General features: G+C 40.1%; 1 protein-coding gene across 3 annotated transcripts in view; it reads right to left on the bottom strand.

Annotated features, from left to right (window-relative positions):
- The window catches only part of SA1 (stromal antigen), a 219,519-nt gene that overhangs the window by 3,642 nt on the left and 190,077 nt on the right, over nt 1-25,800 (bottom strand). For all 3 annotated transcript variants that reach the window (XM_070084815.1, XM_070084818.1, XM_070084817.1), the window contains exons 21-24: nt 20,088-20,138; nt 11,973-12,186; nt 6,033-6,096; nt 35-180 (exon numbers count right to left, since the gene is read on the bottom strand). In XM_070084815.1, coding sequence (XP_069940916.1) covers nt 35-180; nt 6,033-6,096; nt 11,973-12,186; nt 20,088-20,138 — 475 coding nt within the window. The remainder of the gene's footprint in view (nt 1-34; nt 181-6,032; nt 6,097-11,972; nt 12,187-20,087; nt 20,139-25,800) is intronic.

Below are 25,800 nucleotides of genomic sequence, written 5' to 3'. Positions count from 1 at the left end.
GTATTCATTATATAAAGCATTATAAAGAACTTACCTCTATAAGACAATCAATGTTATCATCACTATCTTCAAGTACTTCCCAGTGTTTTATTCTGGAACTACTATGAGCTTTCTTGACAGAATTCAGTCTGGTCAACACATATTCAGAATGGCTGGTATTTTCTTGTTCCAGTGACACACCTGGATATACATATAGCAGCTATAGACAAATACTTGACCAAAACTGAACAAGTTACACTACACTGGAAAACATGTCTGGAGCTCCATTATTTAAGTAACCAATAGAAGAGTCTTATCCATTTACTTTAGGCATCATCCTACACTCAACATCACCCCTACTTCTAATAAACAGTGCTAAAGAAATAATGGTAGTAGACTGGTAGACAGCAACCACCCGGGGAGGTACTACCGCCCTGCCAAATGCGTGTGAAACGAAACCCTGTAATTGTTTTACACAAAGGTAGGAGTGCTGGTGTTTATTCTTTCTGTCCCATAAACACGCAAGAAAACAGGTATTTCTACTTACACTTAGGCACACTACATACACAATGGAACCTCGGTTTTCATCATTAATTCATTCCAGAAAGTCTGATGAAAACCGAATTCGACGAAAACTGAAGCAATATTTCCCAGAAGAAATAACATAAATCCAATTAATCCGTTCCAGCCACCGAAAAATATTAAAAAAAAAAATACATTTTATAGAGAATAACTATAGTTTTACATACAGAAAACAATGAGAAATAAATATAAAGGACCTTTATTGAAGACTCTTGTTGGCGTATGGAAGACGGCAAGGAGGGGAGAGGGAGGAAAGGTTATCTCTACCACCATCACTACCACCCTCTACCGACATGAAACAAAGCCAGACTGACTCAGAATGTGCGAGATGCTTTGTGGGGGTGTGGGTGGACACGTTCGGTATGGCAGACCACTGTCAACTTGACGAAAACCGAATTCAGCGAAAACCAGGCAAACGAAAACCGAGGTTCCACTGTACATGTACACACATGTGTACACACCAACATGAATTTTCTTCTATTTTCTAAATGAAAGAAAATTCTTGTACTTATCTACTTCCTTTCATCTCTATGGTGAAGTGGAAAATAATATTTACTCCGTAAGCCTTGTGTGTCATAAGATAACTATTATAATCAAAAAGAAGCTCTAAACCTACAAGGGTCAGTGTGTCAAAAGAGGCGACTAAAATACCGGGAGCAATGGGCTGGTAACCCCTTCCCCTGTATAAATTACTAAAAATAAGAACAAAAACTTTATAAAGCTGGGATGTTCGAATGTGCACAGATGTAGTGTAGATAAGAAAGAGATGACTGCCAATGTTATGACTGAAAAGAAGTTGAATGTCCTAGCTCTAAGCAAATCAAAGCTGAAGGGAATAGGGATGTTTCAGTGGGGAGAAATAAATGGGATTAAGTCAGGAATATCGGAGCGTATTAAAGCTAAGGGTGTAATATTGTTGGCAGCCCTCATGGGTGTAGTAGTGTTGGCAGCTCTCATTGGTGTAGTGTTGGCAGCCCTCATGGGTGTAGTAGTGTTGGCAGCCCTCATGGATGTAGTATTGACAGCCCTCACATATGTAGCAGTGTTGGCAGCCCTCACAGGTGTAGCAGTGTTGGCAGCCCTCACAGGTGTAGCAGTGTTGGCAGCCCTCACAGGTGTAGCAGTGTTGGCAGCCCTCACAGGTGTAGCAGTGTTGGCAGCTCTCACAGGTGTAGCAGTGTTGGCAGCCTTTACACGTGTAGCAGTGTTGGCAGCCCTTACACGTGTAGCAGTTGGCAGCCCTTACATGTGCAGCAGTGTTGGCAGCCCTCACAGGTGTAGCAGTGTTGGCAGCCCTCACAGGTGTAGCAGTGTTGGCAGCCCTCACAGGTGTAGCAGTGTTGGCAGCCTTTACACGTGTAGCAGTGTTGTCAGCCCTTACACATGTAGCAGTTGGCAGCCCTTACACGTGTAGCAGTGTTGGCAGCCCTCACAGGTGTAGCAGTGTTGGCAGCCCTCACAGGTGTGGCAGCATTGGCAGCCCTCAAAGGTGTAGCAGTGTTGGCAGCTCTCACAGGTGTAGCAGTGTTGGCAGCCCTCACAGGTGTAGCAGTGTTGGCAGCCCTCACAGGTGTAGCAGTGTTGGCAGCCCTCACAGGTGCAGTAGTGTTGGCAGCCCTCAGCAGTGACTTAAGGCTGACTCTGACAATATCTGGAGGGTGTTCCGGGGTCAATGCCCCTGCCGCCCGGTCCATAACCAGGCCTCAAGCTAATTAATGCCTAGTGATGACAATGGTGCCCCATGGCCTGGTGGCAAAAGCTCTCGCTTCATAGAGCGAGGGTCTGGGTTCGATTCCCGGTAAAAGGGTGGAAACATTGGATGTGTTTCCTTACACTGGTTGACTATGTTCAACCATCAATAAAATGGGTACCTGGGTGTTAGTCGACTGGCGTGGGTCGCATCCTGGGACAAAACTGACCTAATTTGCCCAAAATGCTCAGCACAACAAGTAGCTTTCTATATACATAGTAGTATATCATTGATGCCAGCTAGGCCTGTATACCTTGTACATGTACTTGTAGTAAATAAAGATATTATTATTATTATTATTATTATTAAACAATTACTAGTGCTGTGCTCCCGGCATTTTAGTTGGCTTACAGAAGAAGGGCACTATACCACTTTTCCAAGATGAAATAAGAGACTACAGGGATTATTACTATTAAAAAATATGTAAGAAAAGAGATACAAGTGCTCATACAAATACAGTCACATAAGATGCATATACAGGAGGCAATAAAGAACTTTGTAGGATTTACCTATCATGTGTTTACCTGGAGTTTACCTGGAGAGAGTTCCGGGGGTCAACGCCCCCGCGGCCCGGTCTGTGACCAGGCCTCATGGTGGATCAGAGCCTGATCAACCAGGCTGTTGCTGCTGGCTGCATGCAAACCAACGTACGAGCCACAGCCCGGCTGGTCAGGAACCGGCTTTAGGTGCTTGTCCAGTGCCAGCTTGAAGACTGCCAGGGGTCTGTTGGTAATCCCCCTTATGTATGCTGGGAGGCAGTTGAACAGTCTCGGGCCCCTGACACTTATTGTATGGTCTCTTAACGTGCTAGTGACACCCCTGCTTTTCATTGGGGGGATGTTGCATCGTCTGCCAAGTCTTTTGCTTTCGTAGTGAGTGATTTTCGTGTGCAAGTTCGGTACTAGTCCCTCTAGGATTTTCCAGGTGTATATAATCATGTATCTCTCCTGCCTGCGTTCCAGGGAATACAGTTTTAGGAACCTCAAGCGCTCCCAGTAATTGAGGTGTTTTATCTCCGTTATGCGCGCCATGAAGGTTCTCTGTACATTTTCTAGGTCAGCAATTTCACCTGCCTTGAAAGGTGCTGTTAGTGTGCAGCAATATTCCAGCCTAGATAGAACAAGTGACCTGAAGAGTGTCATCATGGGCTTGGCCTCCCTAGTTTTGAAGGTTCTCATTATCCATCCTGTCATTTTTCTAGCAGATGCGATTGATACAATGTTATGGTCCTTGAAGGTGAGATCCTCCGACATGATCACTCCCAGGTCTTTGACGTTGGTGTTTCACTCTATTTTGTGGCCAGAATTTGTTTTGTACTCTGATGAAGATTTAATTTCCTCGTGTTTACCATATCTGAGTAATTGAAATTTCTCATCGTTGAACTTCATATTGTTTTCTGCAGCCCACTGAAAGATTCGGTTGATGTCTGCCTGGAGCCTTGCAGTGTCTGCAATGGAAGACACTGTCATGCAGATTCGGGTGTCATCTGCAAAGGAAGACACGGTGCTGTGGCTGACATCCTTGTCTATGTCGGATATGAGGATGAGGAACAAGATGGGAGCGAGTACTGTGCCTTGTGGAACAGAGCTTTTCACCGTAGCTGCCTCGGACTTTACTCTGTTGACGACTACTCTCTGTGTTCTGTTAGTGAGGAAATTATAGATCCATCGACTGACTTTTCCTGTTATTCCTTTAGCACGCATTTTGTGCGCTATTACGCCATGGTCACACTTGTCGAAAGCTTTTGCAAAGTCTGTATATATTACATCTGCATTCTTTTTATCTTCTAGTGCATTTAGGACCTTGTCGTAGTGATCCAATAGTTGAGACAGACAGGAGCGACCTGTTCTAAACCCATGTTGCCCTGGGTTGTGTAACTGATGGGTTTCTAGATGGGTGGTGATCTTGCTTCTTAGGACCCTTTCAAAGATTTTTATGATATGGGATGTTAGTGCTATCGGTCTGTAGTTCTTTGCTGTTGCTTTACTGCCCCCTTTGTGGACTGGGGCTATGTCTGTTGTTTTTAGTAACTGTGGGACGACCCCCGTGTCCATGCTCCCTCTCCATAGGATGGAAAAGGCTCGTGATAGGGGCTTCTTGCAGTTCTTGATGAACACGGAGTTCCATGAGTCTGGCCCTGGGGCAGAGTGCATGGGCATATCATTTATCGCCTGTTCGAAGTCATTTGGCGTCAGGATAACATCGGATAGGCTTGTGTTAACCAAATTTTGTGGCTCTCTCATAAAAAATTAATTTTGATCTTCGACTCTCAGTCTGGTTAGCGGCTTGCTAAAAACTGAGTCATATTGGGACTTGAGTAGCTCACTCATTTCCTTGCTGTCATCTGTGTAGGACCCATCTTGTTTAAGTAGGGGCCCAATACTGGACGTTGTTCTCGACTTTGATTTGGCATAGGAGAAGAAATACTTTGGGTTTCTTTCGATTTCATTTATGGCTTTTAGTTCTTCCCGCGATTCCTGACTCCTATAAGATTCCTTTAGCTTAAGTTCGATGCTTGCTATTTCTCTGACCAGTGTCTCCCTACGCATTTCAGATATATTGACCTCTTTTAGCCGCTCTGTTATTCTTTTCCGTCGCCTGTAAAGGGAGCGCCTGTCTCTTTCTATTTTACATCTACTCCTCCTTTTTCTTCAAGGAATAAGCCTTGTGCATACATCGAGTGCCACCAAGTTAATCTGTTCTAGGCATAAGTTGGGGTCTGTGTTGCTTAGTATATTTTCCCAGCTTATATCGGTTAGGACTTGGTTTACTTGGTCCCACTTTATGTTTTTGTTATTGAAGTTGAATTTGGTGAATGCTCCCTCGTGACTAGTCTCATTATGTCGGTCTGGGGCTCCACGCATACATGTCTGAACCTCAATTATGTTGTGATCTGAGTATATTGTTTTTGATATGGTGACATTTGTTATCAGATCATCATTGTTAGTGAAGATGAGGTCTAGTGTATTCTCCAGCCTAGTAGGCTCTATTATTGGCTGGTTTAAATTGGTTTAAAAGCTCGTGTGAGTGTGAGTTTTCATCAGAGCTGCCTCCTGGTGTTATTACTGTACTAAGAAAAAAACAGCAATCTTGCCCTTGTGCAAAAAACCTTATCATGCTTCCCTCTTGCACCCATATGAAAGGATAGCAGTACCTCCCAAGGTGACTATAGCTTACATAGTCATGTGAACTGTGGCAATGCGCATGGCATAGGACCCCAATGGAAATAAGTCACTCTGTCTGACTTTTTTGGGTTATCCTAGGTTCTTTACACATATGCTGCTATGTATGATAATCTATGTAACTGTATTTGTGTTAACCTGAATAAACTTACTTAGTCTAGAAAGACATATGAAGTGATTGTGAATGTGTTTATTGTACATTAAAACTGCAATAATATAGTCAGATGCATAGATAGAGCTGTACAATTTTCTTTTAGCTACCTCTCTTCTCTGTATTAATGCACACATATTTGTACTATTGTTCACTTCGCTACCTCACTTTTATACATCTGGGTATTAATATTTAATACATAAACACTTAATACTTGAAAAACTGTCTAGTTTTTTAGTAGTCCCTAAGAATAGGTTTAGTCTGCCCAAAATGGACAGCCTGCTAATAACTTTCTTTTGTGCTTAACAATATTTTATTACATGTCAACTACATTTTGTATTATTGCAAAAAGAAATAAAATTTATTTGTTTGCTTGAAATTAACTTACCTCTTCTCATATATTTTATCTTTTGGGTTGAAGAACTCTTAGGAAGAGGTGTCCCTCCATGTTCCTGTAAGATTGAAGGTCGTATTTAACTTCAATAAATTATAATTTAATTACGAGAACAGTCAATTAATTTGACAACAGATGGGTCTGCAATTTAAGTCAATAGTTTTTCACATTCCTGCAGCTTCTACTGACTAATTAAATCAATCCAATACGGTTCCCACATGACTTATCTTTCAATGGTTTTCTAATAAGAATATTGATTTGATGTAACCTTGAATGATTTGAGCTGTGTGTTATCTTACATCAGCTATGACAGGAGCTGGTGACATAAGTACAGCCCTTAGAGTAAATATTTTGTCAATTATTTTCAGATTCAAAGGACAAGATTTGTACAGGGGTCTCTTGAGTTATGATATTATTCTGCTCTAGTGGATGTACTGTATCTCAAAACTATTGTACCTCAAACCCCAAAATACAGTGGAACCTCAAATTTCGAACGTATCGCTTGTTGAACTCTTCAAAAATCGACCACTGTTTTCGAACCAACTTTGTCCCCATTATCGAACTCGCCCCTTTTTTCAAATTGCCGGGTACCAGACCTGTCCACCAGCCCGCTCTGTCCGCGACCCCGCGCAGGCGCCGTGAGCCAGTTTGGTTTTGTTGATGCTTGAGTGAACACTAACCTGCGGTCTCATTCAAACATTTTACGATTGTCATTGTGTTTAGTGCTTGTGGGACTGTGAAATAAGCTACCATGGGCCCAAAGAAACTTGCTAGTGGTACCCCTGTAGTAAAGAAAGTGAGAAACACCATAGAAGTGAAGAAGGAAATAATACAGAAGTATGAGAGTGGTGTGAAACTTGTTGAGCTTGCCAGGATGTATGGGAAAAACAAGTCGACCATCGCTTCTATCCTGGCAAAGAAAGAACAAATCAAGGAAGCTTATGTTGCGAAAGGTGTTAATCTTTCTTTCTTTCAACAAACCGGCCGTATCCCACTGAGGCGGGCTGGCCCAAAAGGAAAAACGAAAGTTTCTCCTTTTACATTTAGTAATATATACAGGAGAAGGGGTTACTAGCCCCTTGCTCCCGGCATTTTAGTCGCCTCTTACAACACGCATGGCTTACAGAGGAAGAATTCTCTTCCACTTCCCCATGGAGGTAAGAGGAAATAAACAAGAACAAGAACTAGAAAGAAAATAGAAGAAAACCCAAGGGGGTGTGTATATATATGCTTGTACATGTATGTGTAGTGTGACCTAAGTGTAAGTAGAAGTAGCAAGACATACCTGAAATCTTGCATGTGTATGAGACAGAAAAAAAAAAACACCAGCAATCCTACCATCGTGTAAAACAATTACAGGCTTCAGTTTTACACTCACTTGGCAGGACGGTAGTACCTCCCTGGGCGGTTGCTGTCTACCAACCTACTACCTACAAAAAGTGTTAATATGCTAACCAAAAAAAAAAGACCACAGACAATCGATCAGGTTGAGAAGTTATTTCTAGTGTGGATCAAGGATAAAGAAATGGCAGGTGATAGTGTTTCAGAGACGATTATTTGTGAAAAGGCAAGGAAGTTGCATGCCAATTCAAAGATTAAGGAGAATTGTGCCAAGTGGAATGATGTCCAAATGTTTGTGGAGAAGTACCACCCTGAGCAAGCTGAAACAAGCCATCTTTGCAACAAGTTCAGTGACAGAACCATGTCTCATTTTAGGGAAATCTTAGAGGCACCAGAAACAGGGGACTGTGGACAGTTATTTTGTGAGACAGTGGTCCAGTGACTCTCAAGCTGGTCCTAGTGGGATTAACAGACAGAGAAGGAAAGTAACCCCAGAGAGGGCTTTGATACCTAGTCTTTATGGAGGGGGATTTCCCTTCCAAACACTAGCCCCAACTCCCTCTCTCCTCCCTATCTTCCAGATGCCATCACCAATCTTCAATAAAGGTAAGTAAAAGTTATTTTACATGTTTATTTAAATTAATTAATACATAATTGTACACTATATTTGTTGTATGTAAAACTAAAATTAATCTCTAGCAGTAATGTTAAATGATCAGTTATGGAAGGAGAAAAGAGAATATGAATGTGTAATTTCAAGAATTATGTGGATTAAAGTAAAGGTTGGATGCGAGAAGTGGGTCATAATAAGCGTGTATGCACCTGGAGAAGAGAGGAATACAGAGGAGAGAGAGCGATTTTGGGAGATGTTAAGTGAATGTATAGGAGCCTTTGAACCAAGTGAGAGAGTAATTGTGGTAGGGGACCTGAATGCTAAAGTAGGAGAAACTTTTAGAGAGGGTGTGGTAGGTAAGTTTGGGGTGCCAGGTGTAAATGATAATGGGAGCCCTTTGATTGAACTTTGTATAGAAAGGGGTTTAGTTATAGGTAATACATATTTTAAGAAAAAGAGGATAAATAAGTATACAAGATATGATGTAGGGCGAAATGACAGTAGTTTGTTGGATTATGTATTGGTAGATAAAAGATTGTTGAGTAGACTTCAGGATGTACATGTTTATAGAGGGGCCACAGATATATCAGATCACTTTCTAGTTGTAGCTACACTGAGAGTAAAAGGTAGATGGGATACAAGGAGAATAGAAGCATCAGGGAAGAGAGAGGTGAAGGTTTATAAACTAAAAGAGGAGGCAGTTAGGGTAAGATATAAACAGCTATTGGAGGATAGATGGGCTAATGAGAGCATAGGCAATGGGGTCGAAGAGGTATGGGGTAGGTTTAAAAATGTAGTGTTAGAGTGTTCAGCAGAAGTTTGTGGTTACAGGAAAGTGGGTGCAGGAGGGAAGAGGAGCGATTGGTGGAATGATGATGTAAAGAGAGTAGTAAGGGAGAAAAAGTTAGCATATGAGAAGTTTTTACAAAGTAGAAGTGATGCAAGGAGGGAAGAGTATATGGAGAAAAAGAGAGAGGTTAAGAGAGTGGTGAAGCAATGTAAAAAGAGAGCAAATGAGAGAGTGGGTGAGATGTTATCAACAAATTTTGTTGAAAATAAGAAAAAGTTTTGGAGTGAGATTAACAAGTTAAGAAAGCCTAGAGAACAAATGGATTTGTCAGTTAAAAATAGGAGAGGAGAGTTATTAAACGGAGAGTTAGAGGTATTGGGAAGATGGAGGGAATATTTTGAGGAATTGTTAAATGTTGATGAAGATAGGGAAGCTGTGATTTCGTGTATAGGGCAAGGAGAAATAACATCTTCTAGGAGTGAGGAAGAGCCAGTTGTGAGTGTGGGGGAAGTTCGTGAGGCAGTAGGTAAAATGAAAGGGGGTAAGGCAGCTGGGATTGATGGGATAAAGATAGAAATGTTAAAAGCAGGTGGGGATATAGTTTTGGAGTGGTTGGTGCAATTATTTAATAAATGTATGGAAGAGGGTAAGGTACCTAGGGATTGGCAGAGGGCATGCATAGTTCCTTTGTATAAAGGCAAAGGGGATAAAAGAGAGTGCAAAAATTATAGGGGGATAAGTCTGTTGAGTATACCTGGTAAAGTGTATGGTAGAGTTATAATTGAAAGAATTAAGAGTAAGATGGAAAATAGGATAGCAGATGAACAAGGAGGCTTTAGGAAAGGTAGGGGGTGTGTGGACCAGGTGTTTACAGTGAAACATATAAGTGAACAGTATTTAGATAAGGCTAAAGAGGTCTTTGTGGCATTTATGGATTTGGAAAAGGTGTATGACAGGGTGGATAGGGGGGCAATGTGGCAGATGTTGCAAGTGTATGGTGTAGGAGGTAGGTTACTGAAAGCAGTGAAGAGTTTTTACGAGGATAGTGAGGCTCAAGTTAGAGTATGTAGGAAAGAGGGAAATTTTTTCCCAGTAAAAGTAGGCCTTAGACAAGGATGTGTGATGTCACCGTGGTTGTTTAATATATTTTTAGATGGGGTTGTAAGAGAAGTAAATGCGAGGGTCTTGACAAGAGGCGTGGAGTTAAAAGATAAAGAATCACACACAAAGTGGGAGTTGTCACAGCTGCTCTTTGCTGATGACACTGTGCTCTTGGGAGATTCTGAAGAGAAGTTGCAGAGATTGGTGGATGAATTTGGTAGGGTGTGCAAAAGAATAAAATTAAAGGTGAATACAGGAAAGAGTAAGGTTATGAGGATAACAAAAAGATTAGGTGATGAAAGATTGAATATCAGATTGGAGGGAGAGAGTATGGAGGAGGTGAACGTATTCAGATATTTGGGAGTGGACGTGTCAGCAGATGGGTCTATGAAAGATGAGGTGAATCATAGAATTGATGAGGGAAAAAGAGTGAGTGGTGCACTTAGGAGTCTGTGGAGACAAAGAACTTTGTCTTTGGAGGCAAAGAGGGGAATGTATGAGAGTATAGTTTTACCAACGCTCTTATATGGGTGTGAAGCATGGGTGATGAATGTTGCAGCGAGGAGAAGGCTGGAGGCAGTGGAGATGTCATGTCTGAGGGCAATGTGTGGTGTGAATATAATGCAGAGAATTCGTAGTTTGGAAGTTAGGAGGAGGTGCGGGATTACCAAAACTGTTGTCCACAGGGCTGAGGAAGGGTTGTTGAGGTGGTTCGGACATGTAGAGAGACTGGAGCGAAACAGAATGACTTCAAGAGTGTATCAGTCTGTAGTGGAAGGAAGGCGGGGTAGGGGTCGGCCTAGGAAAGGTTGGAGGGAGGGGGTAAAGGAGGTTTTGTGTGCGAGGGGCTTGGACTTCCAGCAGGCATGCGTGAGCGTGTTTGATAGGAGTGAATGGAGACAAATGGTTCTTAATACTTGACGTGCTGTTGGAGTGTGAGCGAAGTAACATTTATGAAGGGATTCAGGGAAACCGGCAGGCCAGACTTGAGTCCTGGAGATGGGAAGTACAGTGCCTGCACTCTGAAGGAGGGGTGTTAATGTTGCAGTTTAAAAACTGTAGTGTAAAGCACCCTTCTGGCAAGACAGTGATGGAGTGAATGATGGTGAAAGTTTTTCTTTTTCGGGCCACCCTGCCTTGGTGGGAATCGGCCAGTGTGATAATAAAAAAATAAAAAAAAATGTATTTTTTTGTGAATATTTTTGGGTTTCTGGAATGGATTAATTGTATTTCCATTATTTCTTATGGGAAATATTGCTTCACTTTTCAAACTTTTCGAATTTAGAACTAGTTCCTGGAACGGATTAAGTTCGAAATTTGAGGTTCCACTGTACACGGTGTTATGGTAGCTCATTCCAAGAACCAGAACACCCAACCTGCCCTTAGATACCTTTTTGATGTTTAAACACTCTGGGGTTTTCTGAGTGGCAAACAACCACAGGCTTAATTAGCTAGGAATCTCCAGAGGCATTAACAGAGGTAGCAGAACAGGCAGGACCAGTGCAGAGAAGGCAGGACAGGCCAGGGAAGAGCAAGTAGGTCAGAGCTGGCAGGGCAGAGCACAGCAGGACAAGCCAGGGTTGGCAGGGCAGATCACAGCAGGACAAGCCAGGGCTGGCAGGACAGAGTACAGAAGGACAAGTCAGAGCTGGCAGGAGAGAGCACAGCAGGACAAGTCACGGCTGGCAGGAGAGAGCACAGCAGGACAAGCCAGGGCAGGCAGGCCCCAGCAGACAAGACAGGTAGAACAGGTAGGGAAGGCCAGGGTAGGTAGGCACTGCAGGAAGGGCATGTAGAGCAATGTAGAACAGGCAAGGCAGAGCAGGCCAGGCCAGAGGCAGGGAGGGAAGAAGGGAGGGCAGGACAGGGCAGAGACTGGTAAAGAACTGTAGATTTGATACTTACACTTGTCACAGCCTTCCACCACCCACACCTCATACATGTACCATCTTCCTCCCTCTCCTGCCAGCCTTCCTTGATTTTACCCTCCCTCATTCTTAAAGATATGGCCTTTACTCAGGTTTAGTAAGCTTACTTTTGAACGAAACACAATGGCTAAGAGAATACTGAATCTATTATAGTATCTTACCTGAGGAGTAGAACGATGCTGTGGTGCATGAATGTGGAAGTCAAGGCTTAAATGACTACTGAATTGCTCAATCAACTGGGAGGCACTTGCTGACGATGAAGAAAAAGATTCTGGCTTATCCTTAGTAACTCGAGGTGCTACCTTATCCTTACGTGGATGTGGTGCTGGCTTATCCTTTCTAGTATAATGAGTTTTCCTGGACTCTATCTGGAGACTGGTGAAAATCAATGAGCATTATATTAATTGGTGAGAAATCCCTAGAAGTAAATGTAAATGGACAATAAAACAAATTACCTATGAATAATACAAATAAGCTCACCCTCCCTCATTCCTAAAGACATGGCCTTTACTCAGGAATCCTTACAATATGCATGTGTCTCTATGTCTTCAGCATAGTCACACCCATCACTTTTTTTTTTAGACATCTGGTGCTGATATACATTCATACAATCACAGATTGCATACATCATATTAAACAGGAAAATATCATTAGTAAAATCAGTAATGTTATCAACATAAAAGCAAGTACAGGTACCATCCGACTTACGACTGAGTTTGGTTCCGACAAACCGGTGTAAGTCGAACCTTACTACTGAATATCAACATCACATTTTTGTAATGACTTTATTTTATCGTTTTATTTTGGTATTTCATTTTATACTTTACTTTTTATGCTGTTAGTACTGTATTTTATACTGTAAGGTTTAGGATAAACACTGTGTACAACACAAACAGTTGTTTATTTCTCAGAAATTTGGCATAGAAAACACGGTCGTAAGTCGAATGGTCGTATGTCGAGCAGGTCGTAAGTCGGATGGTAGGTGTACTTCATATTTGCATGCCTAAGTACATACTTCATATTTGTATGCTTAAACCAACACAATATTACAACTGTAAGTTATTCTTTAACCGAGATCAAATAGCTCGATATTTTGTCTAAAACCAAAGTTAAAAAGATAAATTTGAATGCCATGAAGTTGGCAAAGCTTTTCAGTGGCCAATAACCCGACCCATATCCTGACATTCCTGAAGAGAGAGACAAACAAAATTGCTGGATATTTATAAAACACTCAATCTTAACCTAAAGACTTCTTTACTTTCTGAAAAATTACAGTGCCTTTTGCTCACATACAGTATGGCAAATATATTTAAATCAGGTAGTAGGTTGGTAGACAGCAACCACCCAGGAAAGTACTACCGTCCTGCCAGATGACTGTGAAACAGAAACCTGTAACTGTTTTGCATGATGGTAGGATTGCTGGTGTCTTTTTCTATCTCATAAACATGCTAGATAACAGGCATATCTTGCTACTCCTACTTACACTTTGGTCACACTTCACAGACACGCACATGCATATATATATATACATACATCTAGGTTTTTCTCCTTTTTTCTAAATAGCTCTTGTTCTTCTTTATTTCTTCTATTGTCCATGGGGAAGTGGAAAAGAATCTTTCCTCCGTAAGCTATGCGTGTCGTATGAGGCGACTAAAATGCCGGGAGTGATGGGCTAGTAACCCCTTCTGTAGACATTTACTAAAAAAGAGAAGAAGAAAAACTTTATAAAACTGGGATGCTTGAATGTGCATGGATGTAGTGCAGATGGCAAGAAACAGATGATTGCTGATGTTATGAATGAAAAGAAGTTGGATGTCCTGGCCCTAAGTGAAACAAAGCTGAAAGGGGTAGGAGAGTTTCGGTGTGGAGAAATAAATGGGATTAAATCTGGAGTATCTGAGAGAGTTAGAGCTAAGGAAGGGGTAGCAGTAATGTTGAAGGATCAGTTATGGAAGGAGAAAAGTGAATATAAATGTGTAAATTCAAGGATTATGTGGATTAAAGTAAAGGTTGGATGCGAAAAGTGGGTCATAATAAGCGTGTATGCACCTGGAGAAGAGAGGAATGTAGAGAGGAGAGAGAAATTTTGGGAGATGTTAAGTGTATGTATAGGAACCTTTGAACCAAGTGAGAGAGCAATTGTGGTAGAGGACCTGAATGCTAAAGTAGGAGAAACTTTTAGAAAGGGTGTGGTAGGTAAGTTTGGGGTGCCAGGTGCAAATGATAATGGGAGCCCTTTGATTGAACTTTGTATGGAAAGGGGTTTAGTTATAGGTAATACATATTTTAAGAAAAAGAGGATAAATAAGTATACAAGATATGATGTAGGGCGAAATGACAATAGTTTGTTGGATTATGTATTGGTAGATACAAAACACCAATACAAAACACCAATATGAAAAACAGTACAGAATGGGTCACATAACCAGAGACCAAACAAAACGTTACTCGTCAATCCTAACCAGCCTGATAAGAAGGGCAAAAAAATTGTATTATGAGAACAGATTATCCAACTTACGAGGTGATATAAAAAAGACCTGGAAAACACTATCTGAAATTCTGGGAACAAAAAAGATATCACGAAATAGCGAAATAAAATTAGCAAAATCAGATGAACCCCAACTCCCACCAACAGAAACAGCAAACAGACTCAATGATTTCTTCTCCACTATAGGACAAAACCTTGCCCATAAAATCCCAAGCTCAGATACCCCACCAAATAACTACCTCACCGGCAACTACCCGAACACACTGTTCCTAGCTCCGACTAACCCATACGAAGTCTCCCTTATTATCAATGCACTAAAAAACAAGGCAGGAGATTTAAGTACCTTACCACCCTTTATATATAAAAAAGTGTCACAAGTGCTATCTCCAATCATTGCAACACTCTTTAACAAATCCATTGAATCCTCCACCTTCCCTACAGTACTCAAAATAGCAAGGGTCACCCCGATCCACAAAGGAGGAGACCAAACAGAGTTGAATAACTATAGGCCAATATCCAACTTACACCCTCTCTCAAAAATCTTTGAAAAACTAATTCATAAACGAATCTACTCCTACCTTATCTCCCAAAACATACTCAACCCCTGCCAATTTGGATTCAGGCCTAATAAAAATACTAATGATGCTATTATACACATGCTAGAACATATATACACTGCAATAGAGAAAAAAGAAGTCCCACTGGGGATCTTCATTGACTTACGTAAAGCTTTTGATACAGTTGACCATGACTTGCTCCACGTAAAATTGTCACACTATGGTATAAGAGGGCACTCCCTCAATTACCTCAAGTCATACCTCAGCAACAGAAGCCAATATGTGTACGCAAATGGGGCAAACTCTTCTGCGCAACCAATTACAGTTGGTGTCCCACAGGGAAGTGTCCTTGGCCCTCTTCTCTTTCTCCTATACATAAATGACCTTCCAAATGCTTCGCAATTACTCAAACCCACACTATTTGCAGATGACACTACATACGTCTTCTCTCACCCGAGCCCAGTCACACTAGCCAATACTGTAAATACCGAATTACAGAAAATATCTACCTGGATGAGGACTAACAAACTTACACTAAACATTGACAAAACCTACTTCATTCAGTTTGGTAACAGAGCTACAGATGTCCCTCTTAACATAATGATAAACGGATCACCTATCACAAAGCTAACAGAGGGAAAATTCTTAGGAATCCACCTTGATAATAGACTCAAATTTCATACACATATACAACAAATTTCTAAGAAAATTTCCAAGACTGTAGGCATACTATCGAAGATACGGTACTATGTTCCACAGTCAGCCCTCCTGGCCCTATATCACTCTCTTATTTACCCCTATCTCACCTATGGAATTTGTGCATGGGGCTCAACAACAGTTAACCATCTCAGACCACTAATTACCCAACAAAAGGCTGCAGTTAGAATGATAACAAATTCTCACTACAGGCAGCACACTCCACCAATATTCAATACACTAAACCTACTCACCATACAAAACATCCATACTTATTACTGCACCTATTACATACATAGAACACTTAACTCTGATATTAACCCTCCCCTCAAACATCTCCTTGCCAACCTCAACAGAACACATGACCATAACACAAGGCACAGATCACTCTTTGATGTTCCTCGTGTTCATCTCACACTATGCAAAAACTCAATGCACATAAAAGGCCCTAAAATCTGGAATTCATTACCTGTAAATATAAAAGAAACACTACCTGTTTATAAATTCAAGTCTCTACTCAAAGATCACTTACTCACCCAAAACCAAATAAATACTGAATAACTGAACCTTATAAATTGTATATCTTAAATGTTTCTCACAATTATATCACATAAATGTTAAACCTAAAACCCAATCTAACTTTATTATTTTTTAAATACACTACCTAACAGAATCCTTCATATGACCTGTCTTTGTAATACTCACTTGTGCTTTATAGTAATCTGTTTACATTAATGTTTTATCACTGACTTCATCATTGCTTAATTAATCTTAAGTTAATTTTAAGCCAGCCCGTAATGCTATGCATAGTATAAGTGGCTTTGGCATACTGCTCTTATCTGTATTTTTTTTGTACCTCTGTATGTGTGCACAAATTTATAATAAATAAATAAATAAATAAAAAGATAAAAGACTGTTGAGTAGACTTCAGGATGTACATGTTTATAGAGGGGCCACAGATACATCAGATCACTTTTTAGTTGTAGCTACACTGAGAGTAAAAGGTAGATGGGATACAAGGAGAATAGAAGCATCAGGGAAGAGAGAGGTGAAGGTTTATAAACTAAAAGAGGAGGCAGTTAGGGTAAGACATAAACAGCTATTGGAGGATAGATGGGTCGAAGAGGTATGGGGTAGGTTTAAAAATGTAGTGTTTGTGGTTACAGGAAAGTGGGTGCGGGAGAGAAGAGGAGCGATTGGTGGAATGATGATGTAAAGAGAGTAGTAAGGGAGAAAAAGTTAGCATATGAGAAGTTTTTACAAAGTAGAAGTGATGCAAGGAAGGAAGAGTATATGGAGAAAAAGAGAGAGGTTAAGAGAGTGGTGAAGCAATGTAAAAAGAGAGCAAATGAGAGAGTGGGTGAGATGTTATCAACAAATTTTGTTGAAAATAAGAAAAAGTTTTGGAGTGAGATTAACAAGTTAAGGAAGCCTAGAGAACAAATGGATTTGTCAGTTAAAAATGGAGAGTTAGAGGTATTGGGAAGTTGGAGGGAATATTTTGAGGAATTGTTAAATGTTGATGAAGATAGGGAAGCTGTGATTTCGTGTATAGGGCAAGGAGGAATAACATCTTGTAGGAGTGAGGAAGAGCCAGTTGTGAGTGTGGGGGAAGTTCATGAGGCAGTAGGTAAAATGAAAGGGGGTAATGCAGCCAGGATTGATGGGATAAAGACAAATGTTAAAAGCAGGTGGGGATATAGTTTTGGAGTGGTTGGTGCAATTATTTAATAAATGTATGGAAGAGGGTAAGGTACCTAGGGATTGGCAGAGAGCATGCATAGTTCCTTTGTATAAAGGCAAAGGGGACAAAAGAGAGTTCAAAAAATATAGGGGGATAATGTTGGTGTTAATGTTGCAGTTTAAAAACTGTAGTGTAAAGCACCCTTCTGGCAAGACAGTGATGGAGTGAATGATGGTGAAAGTTTTTCTTTTTCGGGCCACCCTGCCTTGGTGGGAATCGGCCAGTGTGATAAAAAAGTCTTTTGAGTATACCTGGTAAAGTGTATGGTAGAGTTATAATTGAAAGAATTAAGAGTAAGACGGAGAATAGGATAGCAGATGAACAAGGAGGCTTTAGGAAAGGTAGGGGGTGTGTGGACCAGGTGTTTACAGTGAAACATATAAGTGAACAGTATTTAGATAAGGCTAAAGAGGTCTTTGTGGCATTTATGGATTTGGAAAAGGCGTATGACAGGGTGGATAGGGGGGCAATGTGGCAGATGTTGCAAGTGTATGGTGTAGGAGGTAGGTTACTGAAAGCAGTGAAGAGTTTTTACGAGGATAGTGAGGCTCAAGTTAGAGTATGTAGGAAAGAGGGAAATTTTTTTCCCAGTAAAAGTAGGCCTTAGACAAGGATGTGTGATGTCATCGTGGTTGTTTAATATATTTATAGATGGGGTTGTAAGAGAAGTAAATGCGAGGGTTTTGGCAAGAGGCGTGGAGTTAAAAGATAAAGAATCACACACAAAGTGGGAGTTGTCACAGCTGCTCTTTGCTGATGACACTGTGCTCTTGGGAGATTCTGAAGAGAAGTTGCAGAGATTGGTGGATGAATTTGGTAGGGTGTGCAAAAGAAGAAAATTAAAGGTGAATACAGGAAAGAGTAAGGTTATGAGGATAACAAAAAGATTAGGTGATGAAAGATTGAATATCAGATTGGAGGGAGAGAGTATGGAGGAGGTGAACGTATTCAGATATTTGGGAGTGGACGTGTCAGCGGATGGGTCTATGAAAGATGAGGTGAATCATAGAATTGATGAGGGAAAAAGAGTGAGTGGTACACTTAGGAGTCTGTGGAGACAAAGAACTTTGTCCTTGGAGGCAAAGAGGGGAATGTATGAGAGTATAGTTTTACCAACGCTCTTATATGGGTGTGAAGCGTGGGTGATGAATGTTGCAGCGAGGAGAAGGCTGGAGGCAGTGGAGATGTCATGTCTGAGGGCAATGTGTGGTGTGAATATAATGCAGAGAATTCGTAGTTTGGAAGTTAGGAGGAGGTGCGGGATTACCAAAACTGTTGTCCAGAGGGCTGAGGAAGGGTTGTTGAGGTGGTTCGGACATGTAGAGAGAATGGAGCGAAACAGAATGACTTCAAGAGTGTATCAGTCTGTAGTGGAAGGAAGGCGGGGTAGGGGTCGGCCTAGGAAAGGTTGGAGGGAGGGGGTAAAGGAGGTTTTGTGTGCGAGGGGCTTGGACTTCCAGGAGGCATGCATGAGCGTGTTTGATAGGAGTGAATGGAGACAAATGGTTTTTAATACTTGACGTGCTGTTGGAGTGTGAGCAAAGTAACATTTATGAAGGGATTCAGGGAAACCGGCAGGCCGGACTTGAGTCCTGGAGATGGGAAGTACAGTGCCTGCACTCTGAAGGAGGGGTGTTAATGTTGCAGTTTAAAAACTATAGTGTAAAGCACCCTTCTGGCAAGACAGTGATGGAGTGAATGATGGTGAAAGTTTTTCTTTTTCGGGCCACCCTGCATTGGTGGGAATCGGCCAGTGTGATAATAAAAAAAAAAAAAATATTATATACTTTGTACATAATTTTTTTATTGATTTTTTCCTTTTAGAATACTGCACTTGCATCATATCTCATCACTCTTCTACCTACTAACACCTTGTAAACAACTTTTGTCTACACTACTGCTACTACTACTACTGTCAAAGTCTAAAGCTTTGCAACCGATTCCTTGGAAAATTGGACTGTTAGTTTTCTTACTCAGAAAATGACATGGGCACCAATAGTCATTTGAATCAGAATGCAAATGTCATTATCCACCTCTGAGTCTTTCCTTGTACGCAGTATTTCACTCATTTGACAGAAAGTGCAAAGTATAATTATGGCAATATTTATAACCATAAGCCTTGTGTTTATGCTGGTGCAAAGTAATGCACTTAATTACAAGAGTGCAATGAAACGAGTCACAAATGAATTCTTACTAGCGAGTGATCATATGGGTTTAACTGGTGCCATGTGATGAGGGCAATTTCTATCAAAATCTTTAAGTAATCTCTGTGTTTAACACCAATACTTGACCTGATAACTTTATCCAAAACATAACTTACATGCTATACTGTACGTGTATCAGAGGAGTAAGGTTAACAGGCTACAGGCATTCCTGAGTGCCAATTTTTATTTGATTAGTACAATAATCTTTCAGAATTGTTCCTCTGAAACTTTCCCTTAGATTTTAAGGATGAGACAGATCAGATGTACCCAAACTTCAGAATACCTTCAGCTCCAATTGATCTTAACTTATAGTATTCAACTTCATTCCAATGTTTATATTTGTTATTCACTGTTGGCCCACATTTGGCATTTCTTTACAATGTTATCTCATACCTACTACAGTACTGTAGTTTACACACACACACACACACTTTCGATTGCTTTTAAAGTCTCTCAACTACTATAGTAGTTTACACACACTTATCATGGCTTTTAATAATCTCTTGACTAACTACTGTAATTTACACACACACACTTGTTACAGCTTTTTAACAGTCCCATTACTACAATGGTCTACACATACTTACCATGACTTTTTTCTACCACGCCCCTGAGGCTGTCCTCTTTTTGGCTTCGGACTAGAGGGAAGAGTTGTAAAGATATTAATAGTATTCAAATTGTTTATGCATTTATCTCTAAATCAACATTAAAAAAAAACTTCACTGCCTGTGTCTTGTCTTACTGATGTACCCAGTATTACATGTGCCTAATTTATCTATGAAATTAAATTTTAACCCTTTCAGGGTCCGTCCCGTAGATCTACGGCTTTATGTTCAGGGTCCAAACCGTAGATCTACGCCATGAGCTCAGCTCACTCTGATAAACTGTGAGTGGTACATTTGGGCCTAGATATGAGAGAATACATCTATGTGGTATGTGTGCACCACATAAAACAGATCCTGCAGCACACTGTGCATAATGAGAGAAAAAAAATGAAATCATGATTTTTCGATTAAAACAGCAACTTTGCAGTGTTTTTTCGTATGTTTTTTATAGTTGTATTTGCGATTTCTTGGTCTCATTTGATAGAATGGAAGACATATTACAGAAATAGAGATGATTTTGATTGGTTTTAGCATTGGAAATGGCTTGAAACTGAGCTCAAAGTAGCGGAAATGTTAATTTTTTGCCGATATTCAAGATTAAACAAACGACCTCACACGTCTAATACACATCAGCTGGTGGGTCTAATATACATTCACAAATATGGTGATGATATTTATACAATTATTACAGTATTGCATAACAGTAAATCTTCTATTTTTTGGTGTGAATAAAAATTCATTATGTGAATAAAAAATGAAAATGGAATTTATTTGTAAAGCCTCAAAACATAACTAATGAACAGAGGAAATGTTAGTTTAGTGCCAGGAATACCTACATTGTTTATTCTGGAGCCTATTTTGAAATTGGAATATTTTGAACTTTGTGTTAAATTGGCCAAATTAACAATTTCCGATCACTTTATTTTGTAGTTGAAACAGTTGACTTGGCGATTTCTTGTGCTCAATCGATAGAATAGAAGTAATACTAGTGAAATAGCTAAGAATTTGGTTGATTGGAATAATGTAATTGGCCTAAAATGGGAGTCAAAGTCGGCAAACTCGCCGATTTGTAAATATCGCTGACACATCAAAATTCGCGAGAGCATAATTTCGTCAATTTTCCACCAATTTTCGTACTTTTTGTTTTATTACCTTCACAAAAAGATTCTCTACGATTTCATAAGAAAAAATAACAAATTTTTTTTTTGAAATATCTTGGACACTGGTGCGTGACTCCAGATTTGGGCCTTGGACCCTGAAAGGGTTAAATGCAAAACATCATTATTAAAGTTTTATATATATATATATATATATATATATATATATATATATATATATATATATAATATATATAATATATATATAATATATATAATATATATATATATATATATATATATATATATATATATATATATATATATATATATATATGCCAAATTTCTGGGAAATAAACAAGTATTTGTGTTGTACACAGTGTTTATCCTAAACCTTACAGTATAAAATACAGTACTAACAGCATAAAAAAGTAAAACATGAAATACCAAAATAAAACAATAAAATAAAGTCATTACAAAAATGTTTTGTTGATATTCAGTAGTAAAGTTCGACTTACGACCGGTTTCTCGGAACCGAACTCGGTTGTAAGTCGGATGGTAGGTGTATTATATTTTTTTTTATTATCACACTGGCCGATTCCCACCAAGGCAGGGTGGCCCGAAAATGAAAAACTTTCACCATCATTCACTCCATCACTGTCTTGCCAGAAGGGTGCTTTACACTACAGTTTTTAAACTGCAACATTAACACCCCTCCTTCAGAGTGCAGGCACTGTACTTCCCATCTCCAGGACTCAAGTCCGGCCTGCCGTTTTCCCTGAACCCCTTCATAAATGTTACTTTGCTCACACTCCAACAGCACGTCAAGTATTAAAAACCATTTGTCTCCATTCACTCCTATCAAACACGTTCACGCATGCCTGCTGGAAGTCCAAGCCCCTCGCACACAAAACCTCCTTTACCCCCTCCCTCCAACCTTTCCTAGGCCGACCCCTACCCCGCCTTCCTTCCACTACAGACTGATACACTCTTGAAGTTATTGTTTCGCTCCATTCTCTCCACATGTCCGAACCACCTCAACAACCCTTCCTCAGCCCTCTGGACAACAGTTTTGGTAATCCCGCACCTCCTCCTAACTTCCAAACTACGAATTCTCTGCATTATATTCACACCACACATTGCTCTCAGACATGACATCTCCACTGCCTCCAGCTTTCTCCTCGCTGCAACATTCATCACCCATGTTTCACACCCATATAAGAGCGTTGGTAAAACTATACTCTCATACATTCCCCTCTTTGCCTCCAAGGACAAAGTTCTTTGTCTCCACAGACTCCTAAGTGCACCACTCACCCTTTTCCCCTCATCAATTCTATGATTCACCTCATCTTTCATAGACCCATCCGCTGACACGTCCACTCCCAAATATCTGAATACATTCACCTCCTCCATACTCTCTCCCTCCAATCTGATATCCAATCTTTCATCACCTAATCTTTTTGTTATCCTCATAACCTTACTCTTTCCTGTATTCACTTTCAATTTTCTTCTTTTGCACACCCTACCAAATTCATCCACCAATCTCTGCAACTTCTCTTCAGAATCTCCCAAGAGCACAGTGTCATCAGCAAAGAGCAACTGTGACAACTCCCACTTTATGTGTATATATATATATATATATATATGTATATATATATATATATATATGTATATATATATATATATATATATTGTATATATATATGTGTGTATATATATATATTTTTTTTTATTTTTTTCAACGAGTCGGCCGTCTCCCACCGAGGCAGGGTGACCCAAAAAGAAAGAAAATCCCGAAAAAGAAAATACTTTCATCATTCAACACTTTCACCTCACTCACACAATCACTGTTTTTGCAGAGGTGCTCAGAACACAACAGTTTAGAAGCATATACGTATAAAGATACACAACACATCGGCCTTCTCCCACTAAGGCAGGGTGGCCCGGAAAAGAAAAACTCATCATTCACTCCATCACTGTCTTACCAGAGGCACGCTTACATTACAGTTATAAAACTGCAACATTAACACCCCTCCTTCAGGGTGCAAACACTGTACTTCCCATCTCCATGACTCAAGTCCAATCTGCCAGTTTCCATGACTCCCTTCACACTCCAACAGCACATCAAGTCCTAAAAACCCTTGGTCTCCATTTGCTCCTATCTAACATGCTCACACATGCTTGCAGGAAGTCATTGCCCCTTGCACACAAAATCTCCTTTAACCCCTCCCTCCAACCTTTCCTAGGGTGACCCCCTACTCCACCTTCCCTTAGTTTTTATATAGTTTCTTTAAGGGTACTTTTGTCACTGACCTGACATCTAGAAAAGAATTACACATTTCTTAAAATTTCAGAAAATTTAAATACAAAATATAGAATTGTAAAGCATTTGACAAGCTTAGCCTTTTAACAGTATTAATAATCACATTTTCAAAAGTTTGTATGCAGCACCATTTTGCAACAGTGTACAATGATTTTAGGGAAGGAAATCTCATAAAACTGCTTACATCACGTGAGAGTTGTGGCAATGACCAGTAAGTTGTAGCTTAGCTAATCATCGTAAATTGATAGCTGACAATATGATTTCCTTCAAAATTTTGTGTATGTGAATTCTACTATTCTCTGGAGCAGAAGAGAGATCTACCTGATAATATACAACAGTAGGGCCCCGCTTTACAGTGTTCCGCTAATACAGACATTTCAAATTATGACCAAAACTTGTTATATGGCTCCCCCCAACTGACTTTCTGATATGGTCACCGCGCCCAACCCAGTTTGTTTACAAATCTCTGTGAGCACCGCGTCTCTCTGTTGTCTGGAAACTCCAAAATTTCAAGTGTTTTAAAAGTCATTGCATATTTTATATACTATACTCTGATAATTATATGTACTTATGTATACCTGTATCTAAATAAACTTACACACTGTGTTGGCATGCAGGTACAAATAAAAATCAGTAAGAGTGTCTTACGTCTTGAGATGCCAAATTGGTAATGATGATGATATTAATAATAATCACCGAGTCTCATTAACCCTTAAACTGTCCAAACGTAGATCTACGTTTTTTCAACATTTGAAAGTATGTAAAAAAGTAGATCTTCTTTTCTTTTTACATTTGAAAATGTGTAAAAAAAAACTTTGATCTACTTTTTTTTTGTTATATTTGAAAATATGTAAAAAAACATAGATCTACTTTTGAAGCACTATGCATGTGAACATAGATCTGCTTGGACAGTTTAAGGGTTAAATGTTGTATATTACGTTAATAGTATATACAGTATAAATTTTCGTTAATCCATTTATGATATTTTTTCAAAATTATATAATAAACATGATACGTAACATATAAACATGATCAATACACTTCACAGTAGAATAAACTAACATAAACATGAGATGCGGTAGGCAGACAACACGTACGAGTGACGGCAAGAATAATGTTTTCTCTAGTCCAACACCAGAGAAAATGTGTTACTGGGGATAACAGTAAAAAATTATTCCTTTCGTATACCTTTACTCAGGGCGTAATTTTTTCTAAAAATGGTGTTACATGAGAATGGGAGTGTTGCTCTTTATGTATTCTACTGTATCAATGTGGAGACAACTTGTAAACAGACCTGGCGCGTATACTTGGTTTGTTTACAAAACTCCGCGCATGTCCTCTCTCGTACTCATTCTCTCTCTCGTTTATTCATTTTATCTCATTTACTCACCTCTGACCCTACATTAAGGCTACAAATATTTTAAGGTAAGTAATGAGTGAACTGTATATGCATTTTATCGCTCTGGGAATCTTTAAATGTCATAAAATATTGTGTGGGTGGGGGTTGCCTGGCTAGCAACCATACATACCACACTTGATTTCTTACAATAAATACTACTCATTCTCCATGGGTAAGTGGAACAGAATTCTTCCTTCGTAAGCCATGCGTGTTGTAAGAGGCGACTAAAATGCCAGGAGCAAGGGGCTAGTAACCCCTTCTCCCGTATAAATTACTAAATTTAAAAGAGAAAGTTTTGTTTTTCTTTTTGGGCCACCCTGCCTTGGTGGGATATGGCCGGTGTGTTGAAAGAAAGAAAGAAATACTATTCATCTCGCTCTACATTAAGACTACAACTATTTTAAGGAAAGTAATGAGTGTAATATACGTATGTGTATTTTACTTTTTTATTTTTTAATGCCTAGTTCTATTGCTAACTTAATGTATGTTAGTGTAAACTTATCAAGTATTTATATGCATTTATAAAAAGAAGATGAAGGAGGAGGAGGGAGAGGAAGGAAGAGGAAGAGGTAGTAGTAGTAGTAGTGGGTGGTTGGTGGTGGTGGTGGGTGGTGGTGGTGGGTGGTGGTGGTGGGTGGTGGTGGGTGGTGGTGGTGGTGGGGTGGTGGTGGTGGTGGTGGGTGGTGGTGGTGGTGGTGGTGGTGGTGGGTGGTGGTGGTGGTGGTGGGTGGTGGTGGTGGTGGGTGGTGGTGGTGGTGGTGGTGGGTGGTGGTGGGTGGTGGTGGGTGGGTGGTGGTGGGTGGTGGTGGTGGGTGGTGGTGGTGGGTGGTGGTGGTGGTGGTGGTGTGGTGGTGGTGGGTGGTGGTGGGTGGTGGT

The sequence above is a fragment of the Cherax quadricarinatus genome, chromosome 14 (genome assembly GCF_038502225.1).
Source record: "Cherax quadricarinatus isolate ZL_2023a chromosome 14, ASM3850222v1, whole genome shotgun sequence".
Lineage (NCBI taxonomy): Eukaryota > Metazoa > Arthropoda > Malacostraca > Decapoda > Parastacidae > Cherax > Cherax quadricarinatus.
The sequence above is the reverse complement of the archived record's forward strand: the minus strand, read 5'-3'. Positions and strand labels throughout refer to the sequence as shown.